Here is a 27,414-nt window from a genome sequence, read left to right as displayed (position 1 = left end):
ATATTGAAATATGACTGAATTAAAATATCAATGAAATAAAAAGAAGATGGTTTTAGCAACTGTCAAACAAACCAACAAAGCTAGGGAAACATATCCTTGAACACTGGAAAAAGTTCTCCAGGATCAGAACATTTACAGGAATTGTAAGCTTAAACATTGCTGTGGAGCTGATACATCTTTTTACTGATGATAAATAAGCATTTTCCAGACTGGTTTTCCACAGTTAGCCGTACTGCTCTTACTGTGTGAACTTGATCCAAAAAGTGATAGTTACATTTCAAAAACAGCTTCAGAACAAAAATCTCATTTCATTCAAGCAAGACACAGGCTCTTACACTGTCCGTAGAAAGTGAGTATTTGACCATAAGATCCAAGCAGCACTAGTTTGAATTTAACTGGTATGTCTGGTATGTGAAGACACAGCAGCATGGATTTCCCTGAAAGATGGATAAACTCGATGTGGATCAGGTAGCCATATCACCCTAGAGTCCAAGTAATCTCCCTGCAACTGTTACCCATATGAAGTAGAATTAAAGCCTAAATAAGTACGCCTATTTTAAGATCACACCCAAATCTCTTGTATTATCCATAGTTCTTTTCTATTATCTAAACTCATTTTTGTAATAAAGCTAGAAATAAATCAGCCCCAACCTATCTGCTAATAAGTAAGCCTGTTTTCAATATATTATTTTACTAATTTCAAATAAATACATGCAAACTGTATAGAAGTAAGCAAAGCTAGTTCTATTTATATTACAACATAGTAGCTTCTAACATACACAGACTGATGTAAGTAATGGGTACCGACTAGTGAAGTATATGGGGTTTTGGGGTTTTTTTTTTCGTTTTTTTTTTTTAAGCAATTCTTATACTCTATCCTCAGGCCTTGGCCTCTCTCAGGATGTTGCTGGAGCAACTTTTATGGCTGCTGGAAGCTCTGCTCCAGAGCTTGTCACTGCTTTTCTAGGTAAGAGACACATGTTTTGACTCCTCAGAATCTAGAATTCTTTTCTTTGCATGCCAAACTGGAACATAACCAGAAGGATTCACTTTCCTTACAGGAGTCTTCGTGACAAAGGGAGATATTGGTGTTAGCACCATCCTTGGATCAGCAGTCTATAATCTTCTTGGTATTTGTGCAGCTTGTGGGCTGTTTTCTAGTGTGGTATGTATCATCTTCGATAGTTATGCTCCTCAGAGCCAAATGATTATCCTTTCTGATTTAATGACAAAAGCCAAGAGAGACTTACTATGACAACTGTCAAGTTTATTATTTAGTAGCAAAAACAGCATGTAATCAGTTTTAAGATAACCTGCTATGAAAGTTTTTAAAAACACTAACTTGTTAAATATCATACTTAAGTCATTCCTAAGAATCTTAAGTTTTTACATAATATAGAAACAACATATTGATGCAGCATTTACAGCACTTAGTGAAAGTATTACAGACAAGTTTAAAAAAAAAGTAAATGAATGTGTTCTGCAGGTTTCGAGGCTATCCTGTTGGCCACTGTTTAGAGACTGTCTGGCGTATACGGTTAGCGTAGTGGCGGTCCTTGTGATGATATCGGACAACAGAATTTACTGGTAAGAGCACAAGTAGTGTTGAATTCATGTTGACTGGAGATTAGTGAGAGAGTGTTTAAAAACAAACAAACAAAACCCACCAGATTTCAAGCAGCCTGAATTGCCATTCACTAACAGAAACAAACATCCTGCTGGCTTTAAAAATGTAGAAAGTCACAATACTTGTGAAAATTATTACAGAAACATTCAAACCCCGCATATTTATAAAGTCTGGTCTGCATAGGTTTCTCTCTACAGACTTCAAAATTTGTATCATAAGTGTTTTGGCATGGCCTTTAGTCTTCTTAGTTTACTCATTTCAAGCCTCTCCTTGAATAGCATCACTGTTACCAGAAACATTTGTCTGCCAGAAGCAGATCATAAGCTGCTGATGTTAACTCCCTTCAGTCAACACTGAAATTCCTGTTGTCTTTGCAAGTCAGACAGATCCAGTACTAGATCTCTGGAGTTTGACTCAAAATACCACATACTATCCCTCCCTTTAACCATCACATGAAGACTCAATTTTGCAAATGTGAGTTGCTCAGTCAGTAAGTTCCCCTAGAACACATGCAGTTATTCAATACACAAGTAAGACTCAGCAGGGTAGAGGAGTTAATCAAACTGCTGAAATATAAGGAGACACTCATGAACTTTCATGACACTGCCCATGCAAGTGCAAATAAATGCTTTTGCGTGGTCTGCTTTTGCTATCCAAACAAATTAGTTCTTCCTCCTTACCACAGCCATTTTAGTGAGTTAATCTTTTTTTTTCCTTAATTACACATCATGTAAAATCCCTTTCTTATCCTAGGTATGAAAGTGCTTCCTTATTATTTATATATGGAGGTTATATTCTGGTACTGTGTTTTGACATTAAAATCAATCAATATATCATGAAGAAGTTCAGTCCCTGCTGTACATGTTTTGCAAAAGCTATGGAAGAGAACACTGAGCAGCAGCCACTAGTTGGATGGAGGGAAGAGAGTGGACCTCTAATTCGTCAGTCAAGACAAGACAGTGGAATTTTTCAAGATGAGCTAGACTACTCACAACTTTCAACAAGCTTGCATGGGCTTGATGAAGTCTCTGAAGGTATAAGCATTATTACAGTTGTCTCTGTGTGCCTCATGCAGACACTCTGCATGCCTGTCTAAATCAATTTTAATGAAGAGTAGGTTTTAAGATGTTCTTAATAGAGTATGAATGACTTCAGCAATAACTGCTACTGTTTTCTGCTACTAGATACTGTTATTTTATGACAATGGCAGGTTCATAGCCCAAAATAGGCATTATAGCAGAAGGAATAGCTATGATGTGGCTACAGACCATCAGCTTCCTCTTCACTTAGGTTAGAAAAAAAATACAGTAGTTTGTACTTATTCTTACTAAGCATTTTGTGTAAACTTAAATAGAAAAGTTCATTTTTAATGTAGCTTGGTTCTCCTGGTGACATGGTAATAAAGTTTGATTTCTGAGTTTAGTCCAGTCTGATGTAGGTAGTAATAAGGCTACAGTTAGAACTTCAGGAAGAATTTCTTTTACCTTTTTCCAGTATTCTCACAACTAGGGGCATGTTGTATGATTGTATGCTAACACTTTAAACTTAATGCTACAGTTTAAAACAAGTTACTTTTTCTTCAACAGGTCATCCAAGCGTCTTTACCATGCCTGAAGCAGATATGAAGAGAATTTTGTGGGTGTTATCCCTTCCTATTATTACACTACTCTATTTGACCATACCAGATTGCAGAAGACAATTTTGGAGGAACTGGTTCATGGTGACATTTTTATTTTCTGCAGCATGGATTTCTGCAATGACTTATGTTCTTGTATGGATGATAACAATAGCAGGTAGGCACCCAAACTGTTGCTGCTATACAGAATCAACCAATCAAGAATCACTGAAAAAAGAGCAGTTTTCTCCCTGTGAAGAGTTTTCTTTCCCACAATGACGGTCAGAGCTTAGCAGTATATATTTCACTGTGCAAAAAAATAAAACCCACAAAAGTTACGTTTCAGACTGCTTAGTTTACCTTCTTCTTCCCTCTAATGAAAACCACTTTAGAGTTTAGCTGCTTCAGACTGCTTACCATCACATGAATGAGAACTTGTTCACATAGCTCCAAAAAATAGCCTACATTTAAAGAGACAGACAGCTTCATTAAACTGCTTCATGAAGTGAAACAATTAGATATATAGTGTTAAACTCATCAAGCTGAAGCTTGACAAACATAGAATCCACCAAGACTGGAATTAACGGTTCAAGTTTTCATAAAAAAACTATTACTTCTAGACCTGTAAATTTCTTGAACACTTTAACAAGAAACTTGGCATTAAATTAACTGCCAAAAAAGATCCCCATATTTGTGTACCGTTCTATTTGAACTATAGTATCATGTGTTTATTAACCATTCTTCTTGTGCATGTATTTATATATCTCTTACAAATCTGCATCATAAAGTGAAGCAGTAAAAGCATTACATTTAAGTCTCCCTACCAGTGAGAGAAAGGGTGCAAACTTGCATAAAAAAAGCAAATAATTCATTTAATACCTCAAGGTTTTTCCTGTCTCCTCATTTCATTATTTCTACAGCCAGCTTGTGAAAAATCAGATTTTTAATTTTAAGAACAAACAAAAACGAGAAATCTCCAAACAAGAAAATAAAATGGTACAAAGCCCGCCATTTCCACATTATAGCTCACTAATCCTCAAGTATTCTGCTGGTTCAGCATCTTAAACTTGTTTTCAAGTAAGTTCAGTGAATAACTCCTTATTAAGTGCAGAAAAAGACTCACACATTCAGTAGACCTTTAAGAAATTAATAATAGATTGCTAGATGTAACACCCACCAGGTTCACTCCCTGGTCAAATAATTCTCCACTTGTATCTAAAAAGCAATGGTTTACTGTCTGAATGCTAGAAGTCTTTAAAACAGAATTCCCATGATTTAAAGTTATTGCTGTTCTACTAGACAAAGCAGTAATTCATATGAAAGCAGGTACACTGGAGTTTCAAATAGTGTATTAGTGTTAGTCCACTTTGAAAAGTCATCACAAGCAGCATTTGGGTCTTTGTCCCACTACATCTAGATCAAATATGTTCTATTTACACATTAAAACTCTAAAAAAATTACATATATATATATTCTCAAATCCAGGTTTTTTCATGAAGGATAATTCAAAAAGGTGCTATAGTTGCATAAACTGCCTATCAGAATCTCATAAAGGTACCATAGCTGGGGACTAAATTTTGATGGTCAAGAGTGAATCTAATTTAGTATACCAACTTTTGGTGCCTGCAAAGAAGTTTTGATTACTAGAGCAAGATATTGCTACTAATACACAAAATGAACTAAAGGTTAGAAAAATAAGACCATTCTCTCTTTATGGCTAATTGCCAGAAAAAAATTGCCCTCTAATGAAAAAATAAATCTAATAAAAAAGAAAAATCAGGTTCACCTGAGTTTACGTTCTATCTTATAACCTTCCGAGGGGCTATAAACTAACGTTTGGTGCATATGGTTAGTTAATTCGTATTTCAACTTGGTTTGCTTGGCATGAACCATTATTTTCCAGCCTGGATGGTTTATGAACTGATCCTTTTGGTCCCTGAACCTATAAATCTCTTACATTAGGAGTGATGGAAGAATAAGTGCCACTACAAATTCTGCGTTGGATCACATTCAGCCCCTTTGAACAGACAAGCAGTTCAGACCTACCTGGACTAAGCTAAAATGTACTAAGCAATCACTGCTGGCCTAGTTTATGGTGCACTGCTTCTTATTTTTTAACTTTGCTTATTATTGTCAAACCACTATAAGTAAGAATTCAGATTTCAGCAAAAAAAACTTAGGATACTTTTTAGTCACCAGAAATTTAGAACAAGCTGTAATTATTTAATAGTTTCAACAGAGATATCAAGTACTTCAGCATAATCGATCCTCATGAATGCTACATTAGGAGAACGGCTGCTTTGAAAATGACCCGAATCCCTGTTTGAAGTGAGAAAATAATACACTTTCAGAACATGAAGGGCTAAACATATAGTAGGAAAGAAAAGATCTGCTGTTTTAATAATTTTCTTAATTTAAACTAATATTTATTTAAAGGAAACTGATGCTTCTAAAATTATTGCACTTACGAGTTATTTAACAATTCTTCCTTTTCCTTCCTTCCTTCCTCTGAATCCAACAAGAAACTGAAAAATTTCAGCTTTCTAATTGAATTGAAATGTTAAAGCCACCTAGTTGAGGAAGTATTGTAGTAATGATCTTAACCTTCCTCCCTAAGAAAATTCATGTGCTTTTTTTTCTCCCCCTTCAAAGAGCAGATAATTATAAGAGTTATTGCTTCATGTGACTTTTGAGCACTAACAACGAGATGCCCCAAAATATAAGAGACTACTATATGTTTCAAAAGTGTGTGTGTGTGGGGGGGGGGGGGAGATATTTAAATTTTTACTGTATCCAAAAGACCAGTTCCTAATTGGCACTCTCTTGAGTGCTGGAGACCGTGTACTGAAGTCTTTAGAAGACTTATGAAATAAGATGGTTATTATGCTATAGTTCCTCTTTTTTTTTCTTTTCTTTTATTAAATTAAAGAACAGGGACAGGGTGATGTTTAATTTTTAAACTACTTTATAGTTCAGTCAGTTTAGATTTAGTCAAGTTAGCTGGCAGATTCCTTTCAGAATTACCATATGATTACTAATCCTTCCTCCAGCAAAGTCCAAAGCAATTTCTTTGGATGAAATCTAATCATACTGGTGTTTTTTACCATTATTTATCAACTACAGGTGAAACACTGGGAGTTCCAGAGTCAATAATGGGCCTCACATTACTAGCAGCAGGAACAAGTGTACCAGATACAGTTGCAAGTGTGCTGGTGGCTCAAAAAGGTAAAGATCTTGATATGCAGGCTCATTCCATTGAATGTGTTTAAAAGGAACTATGGAAAAGAATCTTGTCAATATCTCCAAAACTTCAAGGAGCAACTTTAAATTGTTGTTACTACTTCTAGAACTTAAATTGACTAATACTAACTAAAGTAGCTTACCTGAAGTAGCTATGGCTCAGCCATTTAAAAGCTCTAGAGTATCTCAGACAAGTATTCCAGATTAGTTTGATTTGCTGTTGATCAAGTGTTACAGTTTTACTACAAAGCACAACTGTAGGTCATGGTATTTTAAACATGACTGGATTTTGTAATTGCCTGACTAGCTTATTTTAAGTGCAACTGTGCAGATGCTGGTGATCTAGGGAGACAATTCTTTTTATGACTGTGGTACCTAAAACCATGTTCTACATAATCATGTCTACAGTTCTTTTAATTAAAAGTCTGAAAAGGGTGCTCTGTGAGAAATTGAGGGCTGACAGTCTGTTCCTCCAAAAAGTTTGGCAATTTCATATGATACAATTAAGCAGGCTCATTTATCTTTTTTGTTTTGCAGGAAATGGAGATATGGCTATGTCTAACATTGTAGGATCCAACGTATTTGATATGCTGTGTTTGGGAATACCCTGGTTTATAAAGACTGCCTTCATAAATACATCAGGACCCATAGAAGTGAACAGCAGTGGTTTGACATACACAGCCATTTCTCTTATCTGCTCTGTTGTTTTTATTTTTCTGGCAGTTCACCTGAATGGCTGGAAAATAGATAAAAAATTGGGAGCAATCTGTCTTGTACTGTACTTAGTATTCACTATATTATCAATTTTATATGAACTTGGCATCATAGGGAACAATCCTACAAGGGTCTGTGGTAACTAGTTTTAATCAGTGATTATGCTGAAGAAAAAATAAAAGCAAGAGAGAAAGATCAGTTTCTTCGTTTAGTCAAAAAAAAATCCAAAACTCCCACTGGGCTCTAAATCTTATTTACAGAACTAAGTCATGGCATTAAAGTAATATTAAAGTAGAACAAAAACATCACAGCCTATTTGGAGCCCTTTCTTTTAGAGTCAAGAATTACAGTATGACTACAGTGTACATATAAAACCAAAATTCTGAAAAAAGACATCTAATTTTTACACTACAATGTTGATACAGGCTGGGGAAAAATCAGAAAACACTAAACAAATCCCACTATGCAATCTTGAGATTAACAGAGAAAATGGCTTATTTTATTAAAAACAGTATAACCATTCATTTAAACTGAATGACTAGAGACACTTGGCCTAATTTTCCAAAGGCGCTGAGCATCCAAAGCTCCCACTGTCTAATGGGACCTGCAGGTGGCTCAGTGCCTCTAAAAAAAACCAAAAAGAAAAAAAAAAAGAAAAAAAAATCAGGCAAATTGTCTTTAAAAACCAAACATAGTAAGATTCAGTTAACAAGTATCACAGTATATTAAACACTATACTGTTAAAGGCTGGTGGGATTTAAAAGTTCATTTTTACAGCTTTTGTAAGCATACAATGTTACTAAAAATGACTTACTAGGATAGAGAAGCTAAACAGACATAGGAATGTTCCTGAACATATAGTTTTAAATTATGCATTGCGATCCAAGCGTACGTCAATTTCTCTGCCACTGATTTTTATGCCGTTCATTATCCTACAGGCTTTTTCAGCAGATTCTGGTGAGTCAAATCTGACTGTTCCACAGCCTTTTGATTTTCCGTTCTCCATTTTTATTTCTGCAAACATTACATGACCTGAGTAAATAAGTTAAACAGCAGTTATTTTAAGTCTTCAGTGCACTAACAATTTAACTCATTAACAATGATTTAAAAAGACATTTTTAAATATAATCTACAGAGACACATAAAATTAATACTTTCAGAGCAATGGCCATTCAGAGAAGGTGACATGGGTCAAAAGAACTGTGAAGAATCCAAATCAAGACCCACTGTTTCAAGTCTTTCTTTCCTAGGAAGATGAACTATGGCTGTATTTGACCTCAAGTTTGAAAAAAAGTGTCCTATTAGGCTAAGTTTTACGTTTCATTCAGCCACCCTGCCAAAATATGACTATTTACACTGAACTGTAATTCATCTAATGGATCTTATCCACCACATTCACTACAGTATGACAATCACAGTAACATACCAAGTAATCACAGCAATCGAGTAATTTTGTCAGGGAGTTGCATACCAAGATTAGAGACTGAAAAACAGTAAAGTTACCACTTAAGCGTGGGGGATAAGGAGCATGCAAAGCCCAATTCCTCCCTCTGTTCCCTCAAGGATGGACGCTATTTACTCATGAAGCAACATTTTTTATACAGACACCTTCATAACACAGAAAACATTCAGTGCTTGGAGCTAATGAGTTTTTGATTAAGGTACTTTGTAGCACACCACCCCGAGCCCCAAAATACTAGTAAGAACAAGCAAGTCTCCCTAAAATACATACTTTTTTAAATGTCATATAATAGAAGACTGGCCTGTCACTGAAATAAATTGAACATATGAAGACATTCTTTATAGCCCCTTATGATACTGACATGAAAACAATCTGTTGCTTATATTTGTGCTTATCGTTCTTAAAAATCATTTAACATAATTACTGCATCTGTTAGTTGCTGAGGAGATAACTATAAAGAAATCTGAACTCTCTCCAAAGGTTGTCCATACAATTAAAACGTAAATAAATAAAGAGAACCTGTTTAGTGATATCAATTTTTAGAAAACAATAACCCCTCAGTATAAATGTAAATAAAAGCTTGCTGTTAACAGGATATCCATAACTTTACAAAAATGCAGATGCTCAACATATATCACTTTATACTACAACTGTACTTGCACAAGAAGTTGTACTTTAAGAATGTGTTTTAAATACTTTTTAGCTAAAAATGGCAAAGAACTGTTTAATAGCTCTGCATAAGGATGTTTATTTTCACATGTCTATCCATATTAGGGGAGAAGGTGGAGGGCAGGGAAAAAGAACATGCAAAATAACTTATGAAGATTTCCGAAGCAAAATCAAAGATGAACAATGTCTTGTTGGTTTCATGGATGAGCTTGTTAATGAAGATTAGATAACCTCATGGGTTCAAATACTGAACATGAGTTATGGGCCAGGGTTTTTTTTTGTTTTTGGGGGGGGGGGGGGGAGAGAGAGAGAGAGAGAGAGAGAGAGAGTTAGTTAGTTAATGTAGTGCTTTAGTTGAGTGGAATCCTTAGCACAAGACTAGGATATGGACCTGCAACGCCCAGGAATTACGTTAACAGCAACATAGCCCTGAAGGCAGAAAAAGGGGGAATTTCATTCTGAAAAGATGGTGCCCTAGATTTGGCTATAATTCAGCAACAAAAGCTTTGAGTCCTTGAATGCATGCATACTTTGAGTTCCTCCAGCTGGAAAACATTTGAACACCTGAAAGTCAGCATAGTTTAACTGCAAGTTCTGACTTATACCAAATTTGCAAATGGCTGCGTGAAGACTGTTTTCACTATTAGATATCAGCATTATGTTTTAAGTTATTTCTCTTTCCTGTCTCTCCAAAATAAGCAAAGCTGTCCTGTAAGCCAGTTAAAACTTTCCATTCTGAAAGTAAGTTTAAAAAAAGAAAACAGTCATTTATTTCTACATCCAAGCTTCACTTCTCATTCATTTCTGTAGAAAGACAAGTTTTCTAAATTAGAGAATTACTGTATATTCAAGAAAGCCTGTATCTTACATAAAAAGGGATTTTATTTTTTAAGGAAAAGGGAAGCATTACAGCCTGCAAATATGCTAATCATGATCGCTTACCTTAATAAAAATATATTTGCCACTTTGGCAAAATTACTAACTCTGCCTCAGTGCAATACCATTTCTGCAAGGGATGTATAACTTGGATGAGGCCCACACCCCTGCAGGAATTTGTCTCAAAATAAGCACATTGTTATAGACTATGTATCAGCCAAAGGATACATAATACCTGCTTAAAAAAACAAGCAAACAAAGAAACACCTCAAAGGGAAATTTTATTAATGGAATGGATTAAAGTGTGTAACATCTGAGCACTCAGAGCCAAGATAGGCCATATTGTACCTTGGTTTCATGTTGTAGAATCATGTCTAAGACATGGCTAAAAATTATTTATATAACTCTCAGGAAAGCAAGAAAGATTAGGCTGGCCAAACTCTTCTTTAGGATAAGGCAACAACCTCATCCTACTGTGCTTGTCTAATACACATCATATAGACCATGAAGTCAGTGGAGCTTAGCAGAGATGAGATTCACATACATACCACATTGACTGAATTTCTCCTTTAGCTTCTGCCAAGTCAAGTCAAAAGGAAGCTAGAATAAAAAGGCATATTAATATAACATTAAATATTACACAGAGAGGAAAAGCATGTAATCAAACACACACACAAAATAAGCTAATGTTTTCTATGTATCCAAATGCTTACATTTCTGACAAATATCTGGTTGCCTTTAGAGCCTAATCTCTCTCTCATGCCACCTCCCATTGGTCCAGCCACAAATCCTCGATCCATATCGATGTTCCTGTCCAGGCCTCCACCCATAGCTGGTCCCATTCGATCAAAACCAGAACTCATCCGATCCATCCCCATTCCCATTCCGCCAGGCATACCGCTCATACCACCCATTCCACCACCTACACAGAGAAAGAAAAGGAGAATTAAAAAAAATTAAATGCACAAATACATTGTAAAAATTAAAATTTTTGTCAGGAGAAAAAAAATCTTAATAAAACTGGTACAATACAGAGCATAACTTCATACATGCGGTGATTCATACAGTAACATGCCTAATATTTTAAGAGTGTTAGAAGATACAAAGCGTCAGTTCCAAATAAACACCAAACTGCATCAAGCTGCTAGCCATACCATCTAGCATAGCAAATGTTGAACACCACATGTAAGAAATTGAGATTTAAAGGCTTTCCAGTTTCATTAATAAAAATCTTATACATCACACCAAAACCAGATTAAGTAAATAACCATGGAAACATTAAGATATAGATAATGACCATATATACCACCGCAAATGCAGGAAGCAAACTATTCGGCTTTACTGAATGCAGCTATGCCCACACTTAACACCACAATCTTCTAAAGAAATAACACTCTGCAAAGAACAGATGCTACTGCAAGTACTGTGAAGAATAGAAACTCTTCTAGGATACATGCAATAAAAATATATTAATGCATATTACTACATAAAAACAAGATTAATGGCATTCAAATAATCCATTAATTTTTAATTATGAACCTAGAAAGCTTTTAGTGCAAAGCAAAACTATCAAGATCATCCATGAGTGACATTCTCTTTAAGCAGTATGCCTCTCAAGATAACCACTAGCAACATCTTAGTTTTTCATCTACTCTAGCTTGAAAGACTCAGACATTTGCCATAGTATGAACTCAGTATTGGAGCTTCGCACAAAATTAAACTAAGTGATAATCAGAAACTCAAGCTCTGATTGGGTACACCAATAATCTCTCATCATTGAAACGAATAAATTCTGCTTTATGAAGTTCACGCAAATAAATTTTCCTGTAACACAACTTTACTTGAAATACTTCTCCATCAACATTAAGAACGGCAGAAGCCCAAATGGTTTCAAGATAAGATTAAGGGAAAGACTGTATTAGTACATTTTCCTCTGATCTTTTACCTCAACAAAACAGCTTCATAAACTATTAGATCTGCAGTCACAAGAGACAGAATTCTACTTCTTTCATCACTGACAAGACACTACACCACAACAAAATCCTCCATGTATATGTTTATTATATCATTACCTTGCCTACATATTTGCATTCTATTGAAACAAGTCAACCTACTCAATACAGATCCTACTGGGCCCATGCTAGATGCTCCCATTCCTCCTGCAAAAACACCAACCATTGCACCACGTAAACAGAAATAAATAAATAAAGTGACATACGCTGAAACTAGTAGTTAATGACAACAACAAAACGCACACTGATTAAGAGCAGTCATCTCAATGTCACCTGGCAATTCTTTTCTATAGAACACTTTTGCCTGTGCCTTACTTTATTATGCAAACTAGGTAGGAAACATCCAGTTAAAAAAGAAAAAGTCCCCCCTTCTCTATTACAGGTTTTAAGCTACTCCAGTTTCTTTCTAGCTACAATTTTCTCTCCTCTGACCATCTGCCAGCAGCATGAACAAATTAAATAAGCCATTTCCCACTTTGGAAAGAACAACCTCATTCTCAAGGCTGAAGGCTTCATCTTATTTGTACTTCATCAGGTAGAAATGCTCCAGTTTCCCTCATTTTAAAGAAACTGATGCAAAAACCTAGAATTAGCTCTCTGGATTTCCCTCATTACAGTGTATATATAGAAAGAGTCAATAGAGTTTGGTGGGGAAAAGGGAGAAGGAGAAAGGAAGAGAAGAGATGCTTATTAAAGGCTGCCTGACAGGAACATGGAACCTCCAGAATGGTATCAGAGACAACGATTCCAGTATGGATAAAAAAAATGTAACCCTTTCATTGAAGTGTTAAGGTTTAGAAAAGTAATCCCAAGGGAGCTTCTAGAACTGTAGAAACTAAATGTCTTTGATGGCAGAACAAAAAAAAGTCTGCACAGGTTCTGTAACAAGCACTTCCATTTGTTCTAGAGAACAAACTAGGCAAAATTCATTCCAATAAACCTAGCTTCTATTTAAAAAAAACCAAAAAAAACGAAAAAAACCACCACTCTGAAGACAGAAGAGGCGTAACAACAGTACTGACCTGACAAAAGACAGGTTCTTAAAATAATGGGCAAAATTTTCAGAATATAGGTAATAATCCCTGCTAATAACCTGTATCAAAGGAAGCAGTAATTTGCAGGTAATTCTGGAACTCAACTACTACATTTGCCTTGCTTGATTTTCACCCCTAAGAGAAACAGCTCAGTTTTTACTTACAGCAAAATAGATTAATAACTGGCTTCTTTAGGCTATACACCATTCTTTGAATATCTAAAAAGGATCACTTCTGATAGGGATATATTTTCCACATAACGAGACTTCCATCATATTCGTTTTCTCCATACAGTTCAGTACAACAACAATTATCCTCTGCCAGTCTCTTGTCTGAAGGAGACAAATGTTTTTCACAAGAGACTGTCATAGCAATACCCAGACCTCAAAAAATGGACTAACCTGTTTAAGAGGCTATGGTTGTTCAGCACCAGCAGGATTATTCCCAGTACTTCAGCCAACAGTTTATTATGAGGAAGCTCTTAATACTTATTCATTAGGATCTTGCACTGAAACACCAAGCCAAATTTTGAGTTTGCTGTCAACAGGACTGCATTTTCCCCCCTAAATGGAATTGGGAGGGAAAACAAAAAAAATCCCACTTTTCCAGAGATAAAAAAGAAAACTTTAGTTGTTTGTGAGCATACCCTAGCTACACCCATTCTCTTTTAAAAGGGAAAGAAAAAAAAAACCCTCTGTAACTGAGTCTACTAAGATGCAATAAAAGAAAGAAAAAACCTGAGGCAATTCTACTAAGCAAGCATTCAGCAGTTTCTGACCTTAGAAACATCTTCTCCCTGTTGTCTTCTCCAACGGGCTTTTTACAAACGAGGAATACTAAGCTCAGAGATCCACTATGAAACAACCTTCAATTTCTGAATATTTCAGAATTCTAGCACTTTAAACAGACAACTCTAAAGATGCTGCTGCAAATTAGACACCCTCATTTTTATTAATTGAGGCCATAGCCCAATCAAACACTGTCTTATGTTGCCCTCCCTGAAGCTGGCAGAGAGCTGAAGCTGAATGCACTCTTAGCACTCTCCTTAAGTAAGACGTCATTAAGCTAAAAACTGAAACAGAAGTACAGGTCTTCCCTGACTAAACATCGCATTTGTTAACTGTCACGTGTGTAAAAACTTAATTTCCATTCACTCGTTACAGGTAAGTTGGGAAACTCTTAAGTTGGTTCTCTACAATCCATAAATTTTAAAATTGCACAGCCTCAGAAGAACTTTATCTCCAAACATAACAGTATTTAAACTGTAAGGTTGCTGAGAAGTTTTAAGCTCAAGCTTGCTCAGATCTACAGAATGAATGATTTCCACATCCAGTTTTTCCACAGTGACTATGTTTACCTCTTTCAATACCAGTCTCAGTATGACCAGCGTGTGTTACTAGAAGACTTAGAGCTCTATAGTTTGTATGAGCATTTATAACTAAAATGACTGTGGATTTTCACTCAAGAAACAGATGAGATGTCTATCCCATGTTGCAAGCACAGTGAAAGCATATGCTTGATTTCTAAGACATTAATACTAACTCAACCAGTGACTTTACTACATTTTTACCACTTCTACACAGTTACAAGTGCTTGAAAAGAAGCACACAAGGGTTACCCTTTGCTATGATTTGCCCTAATTATATATATATATATATGAGAGAGAGAGAGAGAGAGAGAGAGAGAGAGAGAGAGAGAGAGAGAGAGAGTTAGTTAGTTAGTTAGTTAAACTTTTCCTAAAGCACAGGAACCTAATCACAGCTCTCTGTTTTTGGAGTGAGAAATTAAAGGAGCAGGGATGGAGGAAGGGGGGGGGGGAGAAAAGAAAAAAACCACACAAGAACAAAACCACCCAAAACCACCTTTCTCCTCTAATGCATTCATCCTGGTAAGAGTACAGTAACAAGCTGCAAGAAGACTCTATGCCTGGGCACTTCCAGGGAGGCCTCTTATGCTCTGTGCACAAAAGAGTGTCTCATTTGAAGGAATCCAAAAGTACCAAAATGAAACTTAGTCAACAACACAGCAGTCATAAACTAAATAAAGCTAGCTCAGCTTCAGAAGAGGTCAGTAAATCCTGTTCTAAGCTGCATGAGAAAAAGCTGGAAGAAGCTAGCATCTGCAAAATAAAGAGGACAGGTAAAAATATCTAGAGGGCACCAGAATTTACCATTCCTATCAAATACTACCTGATTTGCAAAAAGAACAACTTTTCTAGCATGCCTTTCCAAAAGCAGGCTCCCACAAGTTACAAGGTTAGCACATGGACAGCTTGTTCAGGATTTCCCAAAGCATGTTTTAGTACCCAAACTATGTAACATCTGATAGTTAACTGTATGAAGCTAGATATTTCATTCAAACCACTATCTTACTTATATTTTACAGAGGAAAAAAACCCCACGCTTTAACCCCCATCTTCAGAGATGGCTATAACGAACACTTAGATTACACCCTTACAATAAGGATGGGGGAGAAGGGGACAGGCAAAGACGACCAAATGAAATCAGGCATTTTCTTGGTTTGTGTATTAGTAAAGCTCTTCCAATATTACGTTGTGATTTGCCACAGGAAATTTAATAGTTATCATACCCATCCTTCCAAAAGATTCTCCGAAACCACGGTTCAATGCCATGTCACTACGCCCAAAATCTCTGTCCATATTTCCTCCCATTCCACCACGGAACATTTCTGTAGGGGACAAAGCACAAAATGGAAATATTCTGTTACGTATATCAAAGCTGATGTTGATAAGAGACTTGTTTCACAGCTGCTTGTTGAAAGAGAAGTGAGTTTAAAGCACAAGTCAGAGGCATTTACTAAATGCCTCCCATGCCAGCTGCCATGCCTCCCATGTCAGCTCCTATGCCTCCACTCATGCCACTGCCCTTGTTTCCTCTGAAGTCATCTACATTATCCATCCCCATATAAAGGAAGGGGTTTTGATAAGGCTCACAGATTAGCAGTAAGAAGTGAACAGGAACAATATTCACCTACCTCCCATTCGGCTGACTCCAAATCCTCCTATATTAGCCATTCCTTCCATTCCACGAAAACCAGGAAGCCCTGTATAATAAGGCAAAATGTTTTCCATACAACAGTTAAGAAAAAAAATTACTTAATAGAAAGAACTTCACTGCACATACCACCTCCGATTCTGTTCATTCCACCAAATCCTGGACCATCCATTCCCATACCTTTAAACCAAAAAGACAAACACCATTCAGAAGACAGTTAAGATCCTACTAGATTTCATAAATACAGAGACAGTTAACATTTCAAAGGCACACTACACAAGGCTTGCTTTGATAGGAGTATATCATTCCTCCAGACACAGAAACAGCAATTATAAACTTAAAGTTCTGGAACTTAGAAACTAAGAGCACAGATTTACCTCCTGGACCTATATTGCCCATTCCACCACCCATGCTCAATTGTGTCGCACTGATGGGCTGTCCACCTGGTCCAAGTCCCATACCAATGCCACCAAGACCACCTTGAAAAATCAAAGTAAGTATCATCAGAAAAAAACCCTCCTGTATCATAAGACCACACAGCTATCCGTAGTGCCAAAGTAGTACCGAAACTGTTCCAAGACTCTTTATCTAAAGTGCGGGGGTGGGAAACACCTCTCCCCTACCCTACCCGAAAGACAAGAGTCTGTACTCACGAGGTAGCTGTGGAGTTTTGCTGTCTGCAACACGGAAATCTTCATGAGGAATTGATTTGTCATCCTGATTAAAACAAAGAAAAAAGGCAAGGATATTACGCTAAGATTCTTTTAATGTTTTAGCAGAGATATGTAAGACAGAAATAAATGTAAACGATTTACCATTTTTACATGCATGGGTCTATCAAACAAGAACTGTCCATTGAACATAGCTGAAGAAATGCAAGTCAAAGAATTTAACTACAAAAGACAACTCAATTTAGAGAAATCATTGTAAAAATTTGTTTCTCCCACCATTTTTAGCAGCCCTATCTTTCCTTGTCTAATCCATAAAATGACAAATCAAAAATCGCTACATTTCACTTTAAAAGCTTTAGCAGTGACTTAAAGCTGTGGTAGAAGAGACTATATAAACTACTAGGAACATGAAAGTTGTTTTTGTACATGTCATGTTCCATATTTTAAACTTGTTCAACATTATCAGAAACACCTTTATAGACTTTAGCAGTAAATTTGGTAATTAATAAAAACATCTGAATATTATACTCTAGTGCCTATACACTAGCTGCAATGTAAATAAGCACCATCTGCAAAATTACGCTATTAGAAGCCGTTAACAAAAGATTAATCCATGTATGACAAATTATTTTTCAAAACCAAGGATACATATTGCTTGAACAGCTTCAATTGCTTGTTCAAACGTGACTGTTCCCATTCCTCGACTCTTGCCATCTTTGTCTTCTTTGATGTCTGCACGTTTTACAGTTCCAGCAATGCTGAATACCTCCTTCAGTTTCTTCCAGCCAACTTTGAAGTCGAGCTTACATATAAAAATATATCAATAATTTCAGTGCACATTTCTGTTCTGCCATTCAGTTTGGGAGATTTTCTATACTGTAATAGGTTTCCTTCAGGTTCCCAAAATGCTTGATATTTATAAATTGCTACGATTTTGTAATATACACACACTATAATCAAGCCTAACAAAAACTTTAAAATCGGTATACATAGTATAAATTGTTGTTTTTAAGTTACTTTTCGAATTAACATACTAAAATTGAGAGGCTAGGTTCTTTTTAAGAGCAGCTGTACCCCATGTGTCCCCCTTTAGATATATTATAGTCTATTTCTTAAATTTGTGCATATAAAGAACTGCTGAAGTGAGCATCCCCACCAAATATAACTAAGGTAATCTAAAGTAATTAGCAAAATAATCTGACATGTATATTGAATTTAAAAAATATAACGAAGAAATACCATTGTAAATACATAGTGAAAAGATGTGCAATCATCTCTTGATCAGAATAAATATTTTATACAATAACTAAAAGTGTGTGGCAACTTTGAGAGTTTAATATATCTTCCATGTCCAAAATCTGGCTATATATCCTGCTTTTTAGCCAAATACACTAATTGTGAGCTAACATTTCTCATTTCCTCTTTATATTAAAACTGAATTATGCAGAAATATAATGCATTTCAGGAAGATCAAATACCACAGTTTTAAAATTGATACTTAAACTTACATTAGCAACAAAAATAGTGGACCCAAGCCTGCCTGCCTGCAAGTTACTGATGACCTCAGGAGGAATGTTTGGATTATTGAGAATAGAAGGTGGTAAATTCATTAATCCAGGTGTCATATCGGGTCCATGTCCTCCTGGGAACTGTCCTCCTACACGCTGTAGTGCCCTACGAGCATGTTCACCATCAGGATCCTGCAACACGTGCAAAAATAAAGCTAGCTTAATCATCAATAGCAGGACTAGTAACAAAAAAAGGTACTATTTGAAATTCTACATAAACCCATCAAAATTATCAACTAGTATCCTTGTCCATGTCAGAGGGATCAAGAACTGTATTAGCATGGAGACCTAATTCCCTCACCTCTAGAGGTGGGTCCTTTCAGATGAGGGTTGAGGCATATTGGCAAAGCACTTGTTGAGGAAGCGTGCACTGCCACTTCACATGCTGTACCTAGCCTATGGACAAGTAGAAAAGATTTCAATCTAAAGGACTGTCAGTCTAGTACCTTCTTCCAAGAACTGAATTAATTTAATAAGTTTTCTTTGATGTGTTAATACCATTATTAAAGTTATAAATGGACATAAAGAACTGCATCAGACACCATTATATGCTACAACACTACAATAAAAACTTTGACATTAATTTCACTTTTCAAGCCGCACAAGTACCCTACTCCCAGCCCCCCCCCTTTTTTTTGAAAGCATTTAGTAGTCTGATACTAAGCTTGTTCTGCCCAAAATCAAATTTTGAAACAACGAAATAATCTCAACATAACAGCAGCAGACCACACTCAGGTAAGAATATGATGTTAAAGACAAGATTGTTTAAAAGAAAGATAGCATTTGATTACTTTGACTTTAGGACACAGTCTTTTTGTCAGTTCACGTGACAATCAAGATTTTCTGCAAGCCAGCAGGCACTTTAGCCCATTAAGAAAACATCATAAAAATAATTAAACCAGAAATTACTCAAATAAGACATTCAGAAACACTATAATGTCATTCCAGTATTTAGTGTCCTCACTATTTCAAATTAAGAGCAGCAGCAATATTCATACCTCTTTAATATTCAGGGGTCTTCCACTAAGATCATATTTGTTCATAGTTTCTAATGCTTTCTTAACAAATTCTTCATCTTTGAATTCAACCACACTTAGAGGGAACAAAATATTTGAAGCATTAAAACAAAGTTTAAAATGTTAAAATTAACAGAATATTTGGATAGTAATGTGTCTCTGCACACATAGAAAAAAGAAACTTACCCACAACCCTATATCCACGATGATTTGTCATCATATATAAAGAGGAAAGAAAGAAAGAGAGTCAGTCAGCACATATAATAGAGTATTTAACATTCCAGTTAAAGATCCCAGCTCACTGTTAAGTAACTAATCATCAAGTTATTTTCAGCTTCAGAAATCATAATACATGTTCTTTACATGTAGCCAAGCTGAATTTTTTCTATTCTTTTAACATATATACCATTGAAATGCAAGAGAATACATTATATTATATTTTATTCTCTTTGAGCCAAACCAGAATCGGACAACAGAAAAGTGCCACACAGATCCATGTAAGGACAACTAGGGGGGAGGAGAAGGGAACAGGAAAAAAACCCAAAACATAACCAAAAACTGATCAAGACTCTCATTGTATCATTAAAAGCTGACAACTGACTACAAAATTCAAATCCACATACATCAAATACACCAGTACAATGAACAAGGAGTCTGCATACCTCATCAGTATTGCTAGCATATTTGACAGATTACTTTGTAAGAAAATAACCTTATTGACTGCACCAAAATCCTTCTAATAAAGCAAAGAGTTTAGGATTGCTCTAAGTAAAGCAAAGCTGAAAGCATGTTTTAGTTTTAACAAGCATTGAAGAAAGTCATTTACAACAATTGTTACAACTTCAGTTAAGACTCAAACCTGCATTTCTCATGTTCTCACTGCAGGTTCGAGCTGCTATCAGCCAAACTTTTGACTATTTTTAGAAGACAAAGGAGCTTTAACCAATCTTCACTCTCAGTGCCTCATTGCTGGCACTCCGTTGGCTACCAACCATCTCCATCCATTTAGTTTTAAAAAAAGCAAATACATTAATCCAGTGTTCAGAGTACCAACCCTGCAAAGCTGTCAAATCAGGCACTTCAAACAGTATATTCTTAACTAACATTTTTAAACTTATTGGACTCAAGAAGAGAATACTACACTAACAAAATTTAAATCTAATCAGTGGTTTATTGAATGTCCTTTATATGACACAGATTTGTAACAAAAACAAACATGTTGGCTAAAAAAAATTAAGTAAATGCTATTTGTTAACATTTACAAAATATTGTCCTTTACAGCCAGCTAGTTTGAGTTGCATGGAAGTGTCCGACTATTTCTAATACAGAACCCTCAAGGCTATCATAATGAAAAATCAATGTAAAAATGAAACTTACTTTCCAATAACTGGTACAGGTATTATACAAAAATAAAACTGCTGAGGAACTTTTAAACCTCTAGCAGATTGTTGCCCACGGCACTTACCCTTGATTTTCCTTCAGCATCCTTAAACAGCTCCACGTATGTAACCTCACCAACTACATAAGACATACAAAGGGAAAATACCAAGAGACAATGCATTTAAACACCAGTATCTTTCTTTACTGTGCCCCTGTGCACAACTCTACAGAGAAGCACCTATTATTCACCAACAATCAAAACCAGACCAACGTACCTCCTGTCAATGGCTATATAATTTAGCTAATTTTCAGAAATATGCAGCAGCCACATTCTCAAAAACTAAAAACAAACAACTATATTTAACCTAATTCATACTACAGATCATATTTTGGCCAGTATGATATAGTTGGTGAACAAATTCAGAAATACACATAGTCCCTTAACCTAACAAATGAAACGTCAACGTTCACTGAAAAGTGTTACGTTTATCATCCTACTCACAACACCTGTTTTAAGGTGACTTTCTACCTGAATGTCTTCAATCATAAGTTTGCCTTCAATAATAACCAAATTTACACATCAAATATTTCACAGCAAGCCACTCACTTTCTAAAGTAGGAAGTTTCAGTAAATAAACCAATCGAATAGTCATGTCACCTTACAACAGATACACCAGCAGTGACAAAAGGGTTTTTTGGCATATTTCACAGCCTAGAATCCAAGTGTGCTTTGCATTACTTTTAAAGAATCAATATTTTCAAGAAAAATACAGGACTAACTTTTTACGGAATTCATATATTAGGATTATTTTCCCCAAACTTAAAGATAAGGAGTTTGGGGTATTAAGATTACTCTATCAAAACTGCAACAATAATAACAAGCTTTTAATATAAATCTCCAGACAAACAGTCATGGCAGTAGTGACAATGCAGACAAAAGTTAATTCCACAGCCAGATTCCACCAAAGAAATACAAAACAACTTTTGAAAGACATCCTTTATTATTTGTATGTTAACACACTATATGTGTTGCTTAAATACAATAGCCCTTAAAAAAAAATCTACGAAGACTACAACTAGACAAAACACAATCTCTTTAAGAAGACATGCATATACTCTCTACTGTCACACTAGAATGGCAGAAGATCTTAAACACTTCATTTGCCCATCCTATCCTGCAATGCAATTGTCTCAGATGAAAGAGGGAGAAGGAAGATAGATGTACCAAGTAAAGGCCCAAATAAATAAATAAAAATCAAATCTGTGTGGCTCAAAGGACATGTATATTGTAAGCAAGTTCTTCCCCTTTCTATAATGAAGTGTATTATTAGGAATAAGTTACCTTTCTCTCTCATAAGATCTTTAATAGCTTGCCATTTCATGTCATATGGGATGTTGCTAATGAAAACTCTATTACGATTAATAGTTTTCTTCTCTCCAGTGCCCACATTCTTGTCCTTTGAATAGGGATGGAATCTATTCTTGTTTCCAAGAGAAGGGATTGCCTTTGGTTTTGGAACATACTTCTCTTTCACAGGTGCCTTCTCTTCTTTTGCTGTCTCATCATTATCCCTACATTTCAAAAAAAAAAAAATTAGTTTTGCATTGCATAATTAGACTATTACACTAGGCTCTATACTTCCTATGCTATTAGAACTCCCACAATGCCAAATCCTGCTTTTCAAACTGGGAAAAATTATTTCATTTTAGCAGTCTTACTTCAAAAGATGGTGCTTTATTTGGAACAAAAATGGATGATATAAAAGATTTATTCTATACTGTAATAGCAGAAATCATATCTCACTACTTCAGCTACATTCCATCTCCATTATGCCTTTCAAGATTCAGCAAGACAGTATTATGAAACTACTACAAACATTAAAATACAAATGGCATATCTCAGTTGAAGAATAACCCATGGCATTTATACTTTGGTGCTTCAATAGCTTTCACATCAGACTTGGCTAAGTTGCACAACATTCGCCACATAAGTGAGACCTGAAACAGTCTAATTCATGGAAGAGCTTGGTATATTTCATTCAACATAATAATAAATATATAAAAATTAACTCTAATAGGCAAATTACATTTTGTTAACCACATCAATAATTTTTATTCATAATTTATGCCAGACTGCTTTTAGAAATTAAAATTCAATTAAGAAGCACAAATGCATGTTTATTTTTATTAGTTAACAAAGTTATAATTTGAAAACATGCCAAATGATAGGAAATAGGTGTAGTAGGACATGTTCTGCATCTAAGACTAATTAAGTCGTCAAATATTATCCATTAAAAACAAACAAGAAAAAAATCTGGCCCTTTGTCTTACAAAAATTTTGGAAGAACAACAGTTTTTCTTTTAAAATGTCTTCACTTTTAGATGAAAAATGGAAGAAATTATTTTTTAAAGCAGTCTATCTCTCAACTTTGATAAAACCATATTCTTTGAACAGAATTAGATGAAACATCCAAAACAGAAGCCAAATCTCTTCAGCACTCTTCAAAGTGTTAGTATCAAAAGCTGATTTAGTATGCTAACAGAGGATCAAGGTGCCCAACTTGTTACTTTCAAGAGAACTGAACCACTGAACTGAGAGGCTCCAATGGTAAAGCCACATAAACGTGATCTATTAAACATATGCCACTTAGATAGAAATGTCTCATTAAAATCTCACTGCAATGTAAAGAGAAGCTTAAACATGACTTTTACACAAACTTTCATTTTAAAAAGTCAGTGTTAGCCACTTGAGTTAGAACAATTACTCAAGTGTTCTACAGGACGGTCAAAGAGGCTGATTGTGAGCCCTCTTTCTTGAATTACATTACTCTCTTCACAATTTTTCTCACATTTCAGAAGGCCAAGTGAACCTGAAGTTTTTAATCCAATTTTGACTTCAGGATGCAGCTGGGTGTAAAATAAGTCAAAATAGGCATTTCAGTTATACAACTACAGTATCTGGCTAGATCATTGATTTTAATTTATTGAAGTGAGCATTTCCATCTCTCTTTGCAAACTTATTAACAAAACAGCGAGTGACATTCTTACACTCAAAGCATGTGCAAGTTACCTTCCACGTAGCTAAATTTGTTATTTACTCAGATTTGGGCACTTTTCAGGAAGGAATAGCTTCAAATGCATCACTTCTCTCTCATGATTTTTTCCTCAGTTATAAAGCATTTGTATGATATGAACTTCATGGTCCGTATGTTTACAGTTGGATTAATGTAGGACTGTCTACTGAGATATGCATGGACACTGTTCTGGGTTAAGTATTTGTAAAATTTAAAACATTCAAAGTCAACAACACATTATCAAGTTCAAACATCCTCCAAGCTCCCTCTGCATCATCCCTCCTCCACACCCTTCTGTCTGTTGTGGCAGTACAGTTCTTGTGCGGCTGCGTAATCAAGTGAAACGGTGGGGGGAAACCATGCAGCAGCAAAACAACTGGAGGCAACTGGGAGAGAGCAGGGAGTAGAGAGGGTAGAATATCAGTTTTCCAGTCAGATTAGTTCCTCTGAATCCAGTTCCATCTGCAAATGCAAAACTTCTGTCCACTGATGCCCCCAGTAAAATCTGAGTTCTTCCTTAAGTTTCAGGGTTAGATCCATGGATTCCTATTAGCCTTTTAAGCTCTTTGCTGCTTAAAGGATTATGAAACAGCACCTAGGTGCTCAATGTAACGCACAGGAAAAGCTAGGTCTCCAAATATGGAATCCACAGGATCTACAGGACTTGGCTGTATTAGCCAGTAGAAAGCACAGAGGAGATGAATCCAGCACAAACTCTGATTTTTAAGAAAATGAGACTCTTAAATCTGGGAAACAAGAAGACACTTCACTTGGTCCAAGCATCATAGCCACATGCTTTCCTGAAGTTAGGGAATTAAAAATCAATCCTTTTCACAAAGATCATCTACCAAAACCATCAGGCCAGTGACCCTTCTGGAGGCAGGGATGTCTTTCAACTAGTTGTGTTTAAGATATATTGTTTCTTAAAAAACAGTACATTAGAGTCTCCGCAATCAAAACTGCCTGCGTGACAAAATCCTTTTGTGGATCAAGCCCTTACTCTCCAATCTAAATATTAAGAATACTTTCAATTGAAGAATACATTCAAAGCAATGTTGCCTTAGTCACTTGTAGACCACTGAAAAGAGCCTTAGAAACTGTGAATTACCCTTTCTCAAAACAATAGTAATTTCTATTCTTCTACTCTACTTCTACTCTTAATTAAATCTTTTTAATAAATTAATCATTTTATACAGGGATCTGTCTTAATATTTGCCTGTAAAATCACTAGCAGATTTCTAGGGTTGAAAAGAGATGTCTATTTCTTACAAAAAGTGATTTCTTACAAAAAAGTACTTCCTCATTGATTAAAAAAAGAATGTTAACCTTTTGAAGAATAATGGCTTCAAACGTCCAAGAGTTTTGGAAATCGAAGGCAAGCCTTTGATATATAAATACAAAAATAGAAGCCCCCAAAACATTAAGCACAAGACAAATCACTCCGAAAACCCCAAGTGCTGATTTTTTTCTACAAACTTCTATTTCTCTGCTGACAAGTGGCCCTATAGACTGTAATATCAGTGAACAGAGAATTATAGAAACTCCACAGCTGCATGTGTGATTCTAAAGCACATGCATCAGTTTAGCTTCGTTGCGCTGAACAGTTCTGTTGCTCAATACAACAAGCTTCGGGAAGTGCAAGCTGAGACCAAGATTCCTAACCAATTTATTCCGAGTCTTAAACAAACCTGGTTACTAAAATTAGGTAGTAAATTTCACTTTCATGCTGACAGCTTAATCCTTTGCCTATGTGTTTTGGGGAGGATTGGCAACTGCAATGAAAGAATAAGATTTGAAACCCTGCCACCAAGAACTTCTTTGCATTATTTTCAAACTTAAGGTTGTGATTTCTGTCACACAGAACAGCTGGGATTTTTCATTTGCTTGTGTTTGGTTTTGGAGGGGAAAAAAGAAAAGTAATGACAGAGGTAGGGATATAGAGAAATAAAGCAATTGTTTTAAGAGTAACAACCTAAAAAGGCTGTGAAATATTACATCCCTTGAAGATGTGAAAGGGTAACAATCTTCCTGTGAAAATACAAACTATAATTTGTGTAGGCTGGAACCTGTGGGCTAGGCCCAGAAAAAAATAAAATGTCGTCTTATAGTAATGTAAGATTTATAACATATGAACTATACGAATTTTATAGGGAGTCAACTAAAGGCATGAAATATGCCTTTATTCCTTCAGCTTTACACAGAACTTGATCCCCTATGTATTTTTAACACAACAGTATCAGACTTCAGCTGCTTGTAACATGTCAAAACATCACAGATCTCAGCAGCCTTCATGTACTGCCATAGTAAGTCTGCCACAAAATGTATTTTCCCTCCAAGATGTGAGCGCGATAATAAGAGAAGCTGAAATTCCAGCAACATGAGGCCAAAACCTAGTTCAGCCAGAGAATGACAACCCTGGAAGCCTGACATCAAGAATAACAAAAACTTTAAAGAAGCCATTCACTTAATTCTTCCAAGAGATGATATTTCAGGCTCCCTTACACTAAACTCCTTATAGACACAGCATGGTTTACACAGTTCATATAAGATAGTTGTGCTATTTAGAGAAAAAGTTCGTGTGCTGTTTTTAGTAAGTCACTAAAGGGCTTTCTCACCATTGTCATGTAAATAACGATTAATTCAAAGGCTTTACAAGTCCTATCAGTACAGTAAAAAGTGGAAATGCAAACAGTGAAAAAAGAAACAACCCAGAACACTTCTTAGAAGCGGATCCTGTGGGAAGTGGCCTACCCAGAGCACGGTACGGCACCTGGAGAACCGGCCGAGCGGAAGTCCCGGCAGGGTCTGCGCTCTGCCCCCCGCCCCCGGGCAGCGGCAGCCGCCCCCGCCGCCGCTTCACGCCCCCGGCACCTGCTGCCCGCCCGGCCGCGGCCCCCGGCACCCCCCCCCCGCCCGGCCTGGCCCGGCCCCCCGCCTCAGCACCGGGCCGCGGCCCCCCCGCGCCCCCGGCAGAGCCAGACGGGGCGGCAGCCGCCTCCCTCGGGCACCCCGGCTCCCGGCGGGGGCGGAGCCCGGCCGCGGCGGGGGGAGGAGAAGGCAGGCCGCCTGCTCCTGCCGCGGCCTAGGCGGCCCCCGCGCCCCCCGCGCCGCCCCCGGCCCGGCACACACATTTTGACGCCATTAGCGCTGCCCCCGCCGCTCTCGGTGGCCGCCGCCGCCTCGTCCTGCGGCAGTTGTTGTTGCGGCGGTGGTTGTTGTTGTTGTTGCTGCTGCTGCTGCGGCGGCGGCTGGCTGGCGGCGGCCTCTTCGGCGCCCCGCGGCGGTGGCGCGGCCGCCGCAGCCTCCGGCTTGTCGTTCTCCGCCATTTCGCCGCCGGGCTGCTGCCCCCGCTGCTGCTGGGTTTGAAAAGGGCCCCGAGCGCCTCGGCCTCCCCGCGCCGGCCCAGCCAAGTCTCGCGAGAACGGGCTGCGCGGCGGCGGCA

The 27,414-nt window shown here is 36.9% G+C and overlaps 2 protein-coding genes across 3 annotated transcripts in view; one reads left to right on the top strand and one right to left on the bottom strand.

Annotated features, from left to right (window-relative positions):
* The window catches only part of SLC24A5 (solute carrier family 24 member 5), an 8,660-nt gene extending 1,266 nt beyond the window's left edge, over positions 1-7,394 (top strand). For both annotated transcript variants that reach the window (XM_064517337.1, XM_064517336.1), the window contains 7 exons: positions 884-967; positions 1,062-1,165; positions 1,487-1,587; positions 2,381-2,661; positions 3,214-3,420; positions 6,366-6,467; positions 7,020-7,394. In XM_064517337.1, the coding sequence (XP_064373407.1) occupies positions 884-967; positions 1,062-1,165; positions 1,487-1,587; positions 2,381-2,661; positions 3,214-3,420; positions 6,366-6,467; positions 7,020-7,342 (1,202 nt within the window). In that variant the 3' untranslated portion in view covers positions 7,343-7,394. The remainder of the gene's footprint in view (positions 1-883; positions 968-1,061; positions 1,166-1,486; positions 1,588-2,380; positions 2,662-3,213; positions 3,421-6,365; positions 6,468-7,019) is intronic.
* MYEF2 (myelin expression factor 2) lies at positions 1,247-27,414 on the bottom strand. Its single transcript, XM_064517338.1, has 16 exons — positions 27,102-27,414; positions 22,241-22,470; positions 20,984-21,036; positions 19,705-19,712; positions 19,501-19,594; positions 18,443-18,634; positions 17,583-17,736; positions 17,079-17,128; positions 16,917-16,980; positions 16,641-16,742; positions 16,393-16,443; positions 16,244-16,312; positions 15,839-15,937; positions 10,917-11,125; positions 10,752-10,803; positions 1,247-8,228 (listed from the first exon to the last, which is right to left on the bottom strand). Exons 1-16 carry the CDS (start codon positions 27,296-27,298, stop codon positions 8,065-8,067), a joined length of 1,788 nt encoding a protein of 595 aa, XP_064373408.1. The 5' UTR covers positions 27,299-27,414; the 3' UTR covers positions 1,247-8,064.

This window comes from Dromaius novaehollandiae, chromosome 10, assembly GCF_036370855.1.
Source record: "Dromaius novaehollandiae isolate bDroNov1 chromosome 10, bDroNov1.hap1, whole genome shotgun sequence".
Lineage (NCBI taxonomy): Eukaryota > Metazoa > Chordata > Aves > Casuariiformes > Dromaiidae > Dromaius > Dromaius novaehollandiae.
The sequence above is the reverse complement of the archived record's forward strand: the minus strand, read 5'-3'. Positions and strand labels throughout refer to the sequence as shown.

Excerpts from the sequence above, each read along its gene's own strand:
- MYEF2 (XM_064517338.1), bottom strand. The coding sequence starts at position 27,298 with ATGGCGGAGAACGACAAGCCGGAGGCTGCGGCGGCCGCGCCACCGCCG. Across the intron at positions 17,129-17,582 it reads TGAAGCTGTTCAAGCAATAT|CTATGTTCAATGGACAGTTC; the intron begins GTATCCTTGGTT and ends GCATTTCTTCAG. Across the intron at positions 16,743-16,916 it reads CAAAACTCCACAGCTACCTC|GTGGTCTTGGTGGCATTGGT; the intron begins GTGAGTACAGAC and ends TGATTTTTCAAG.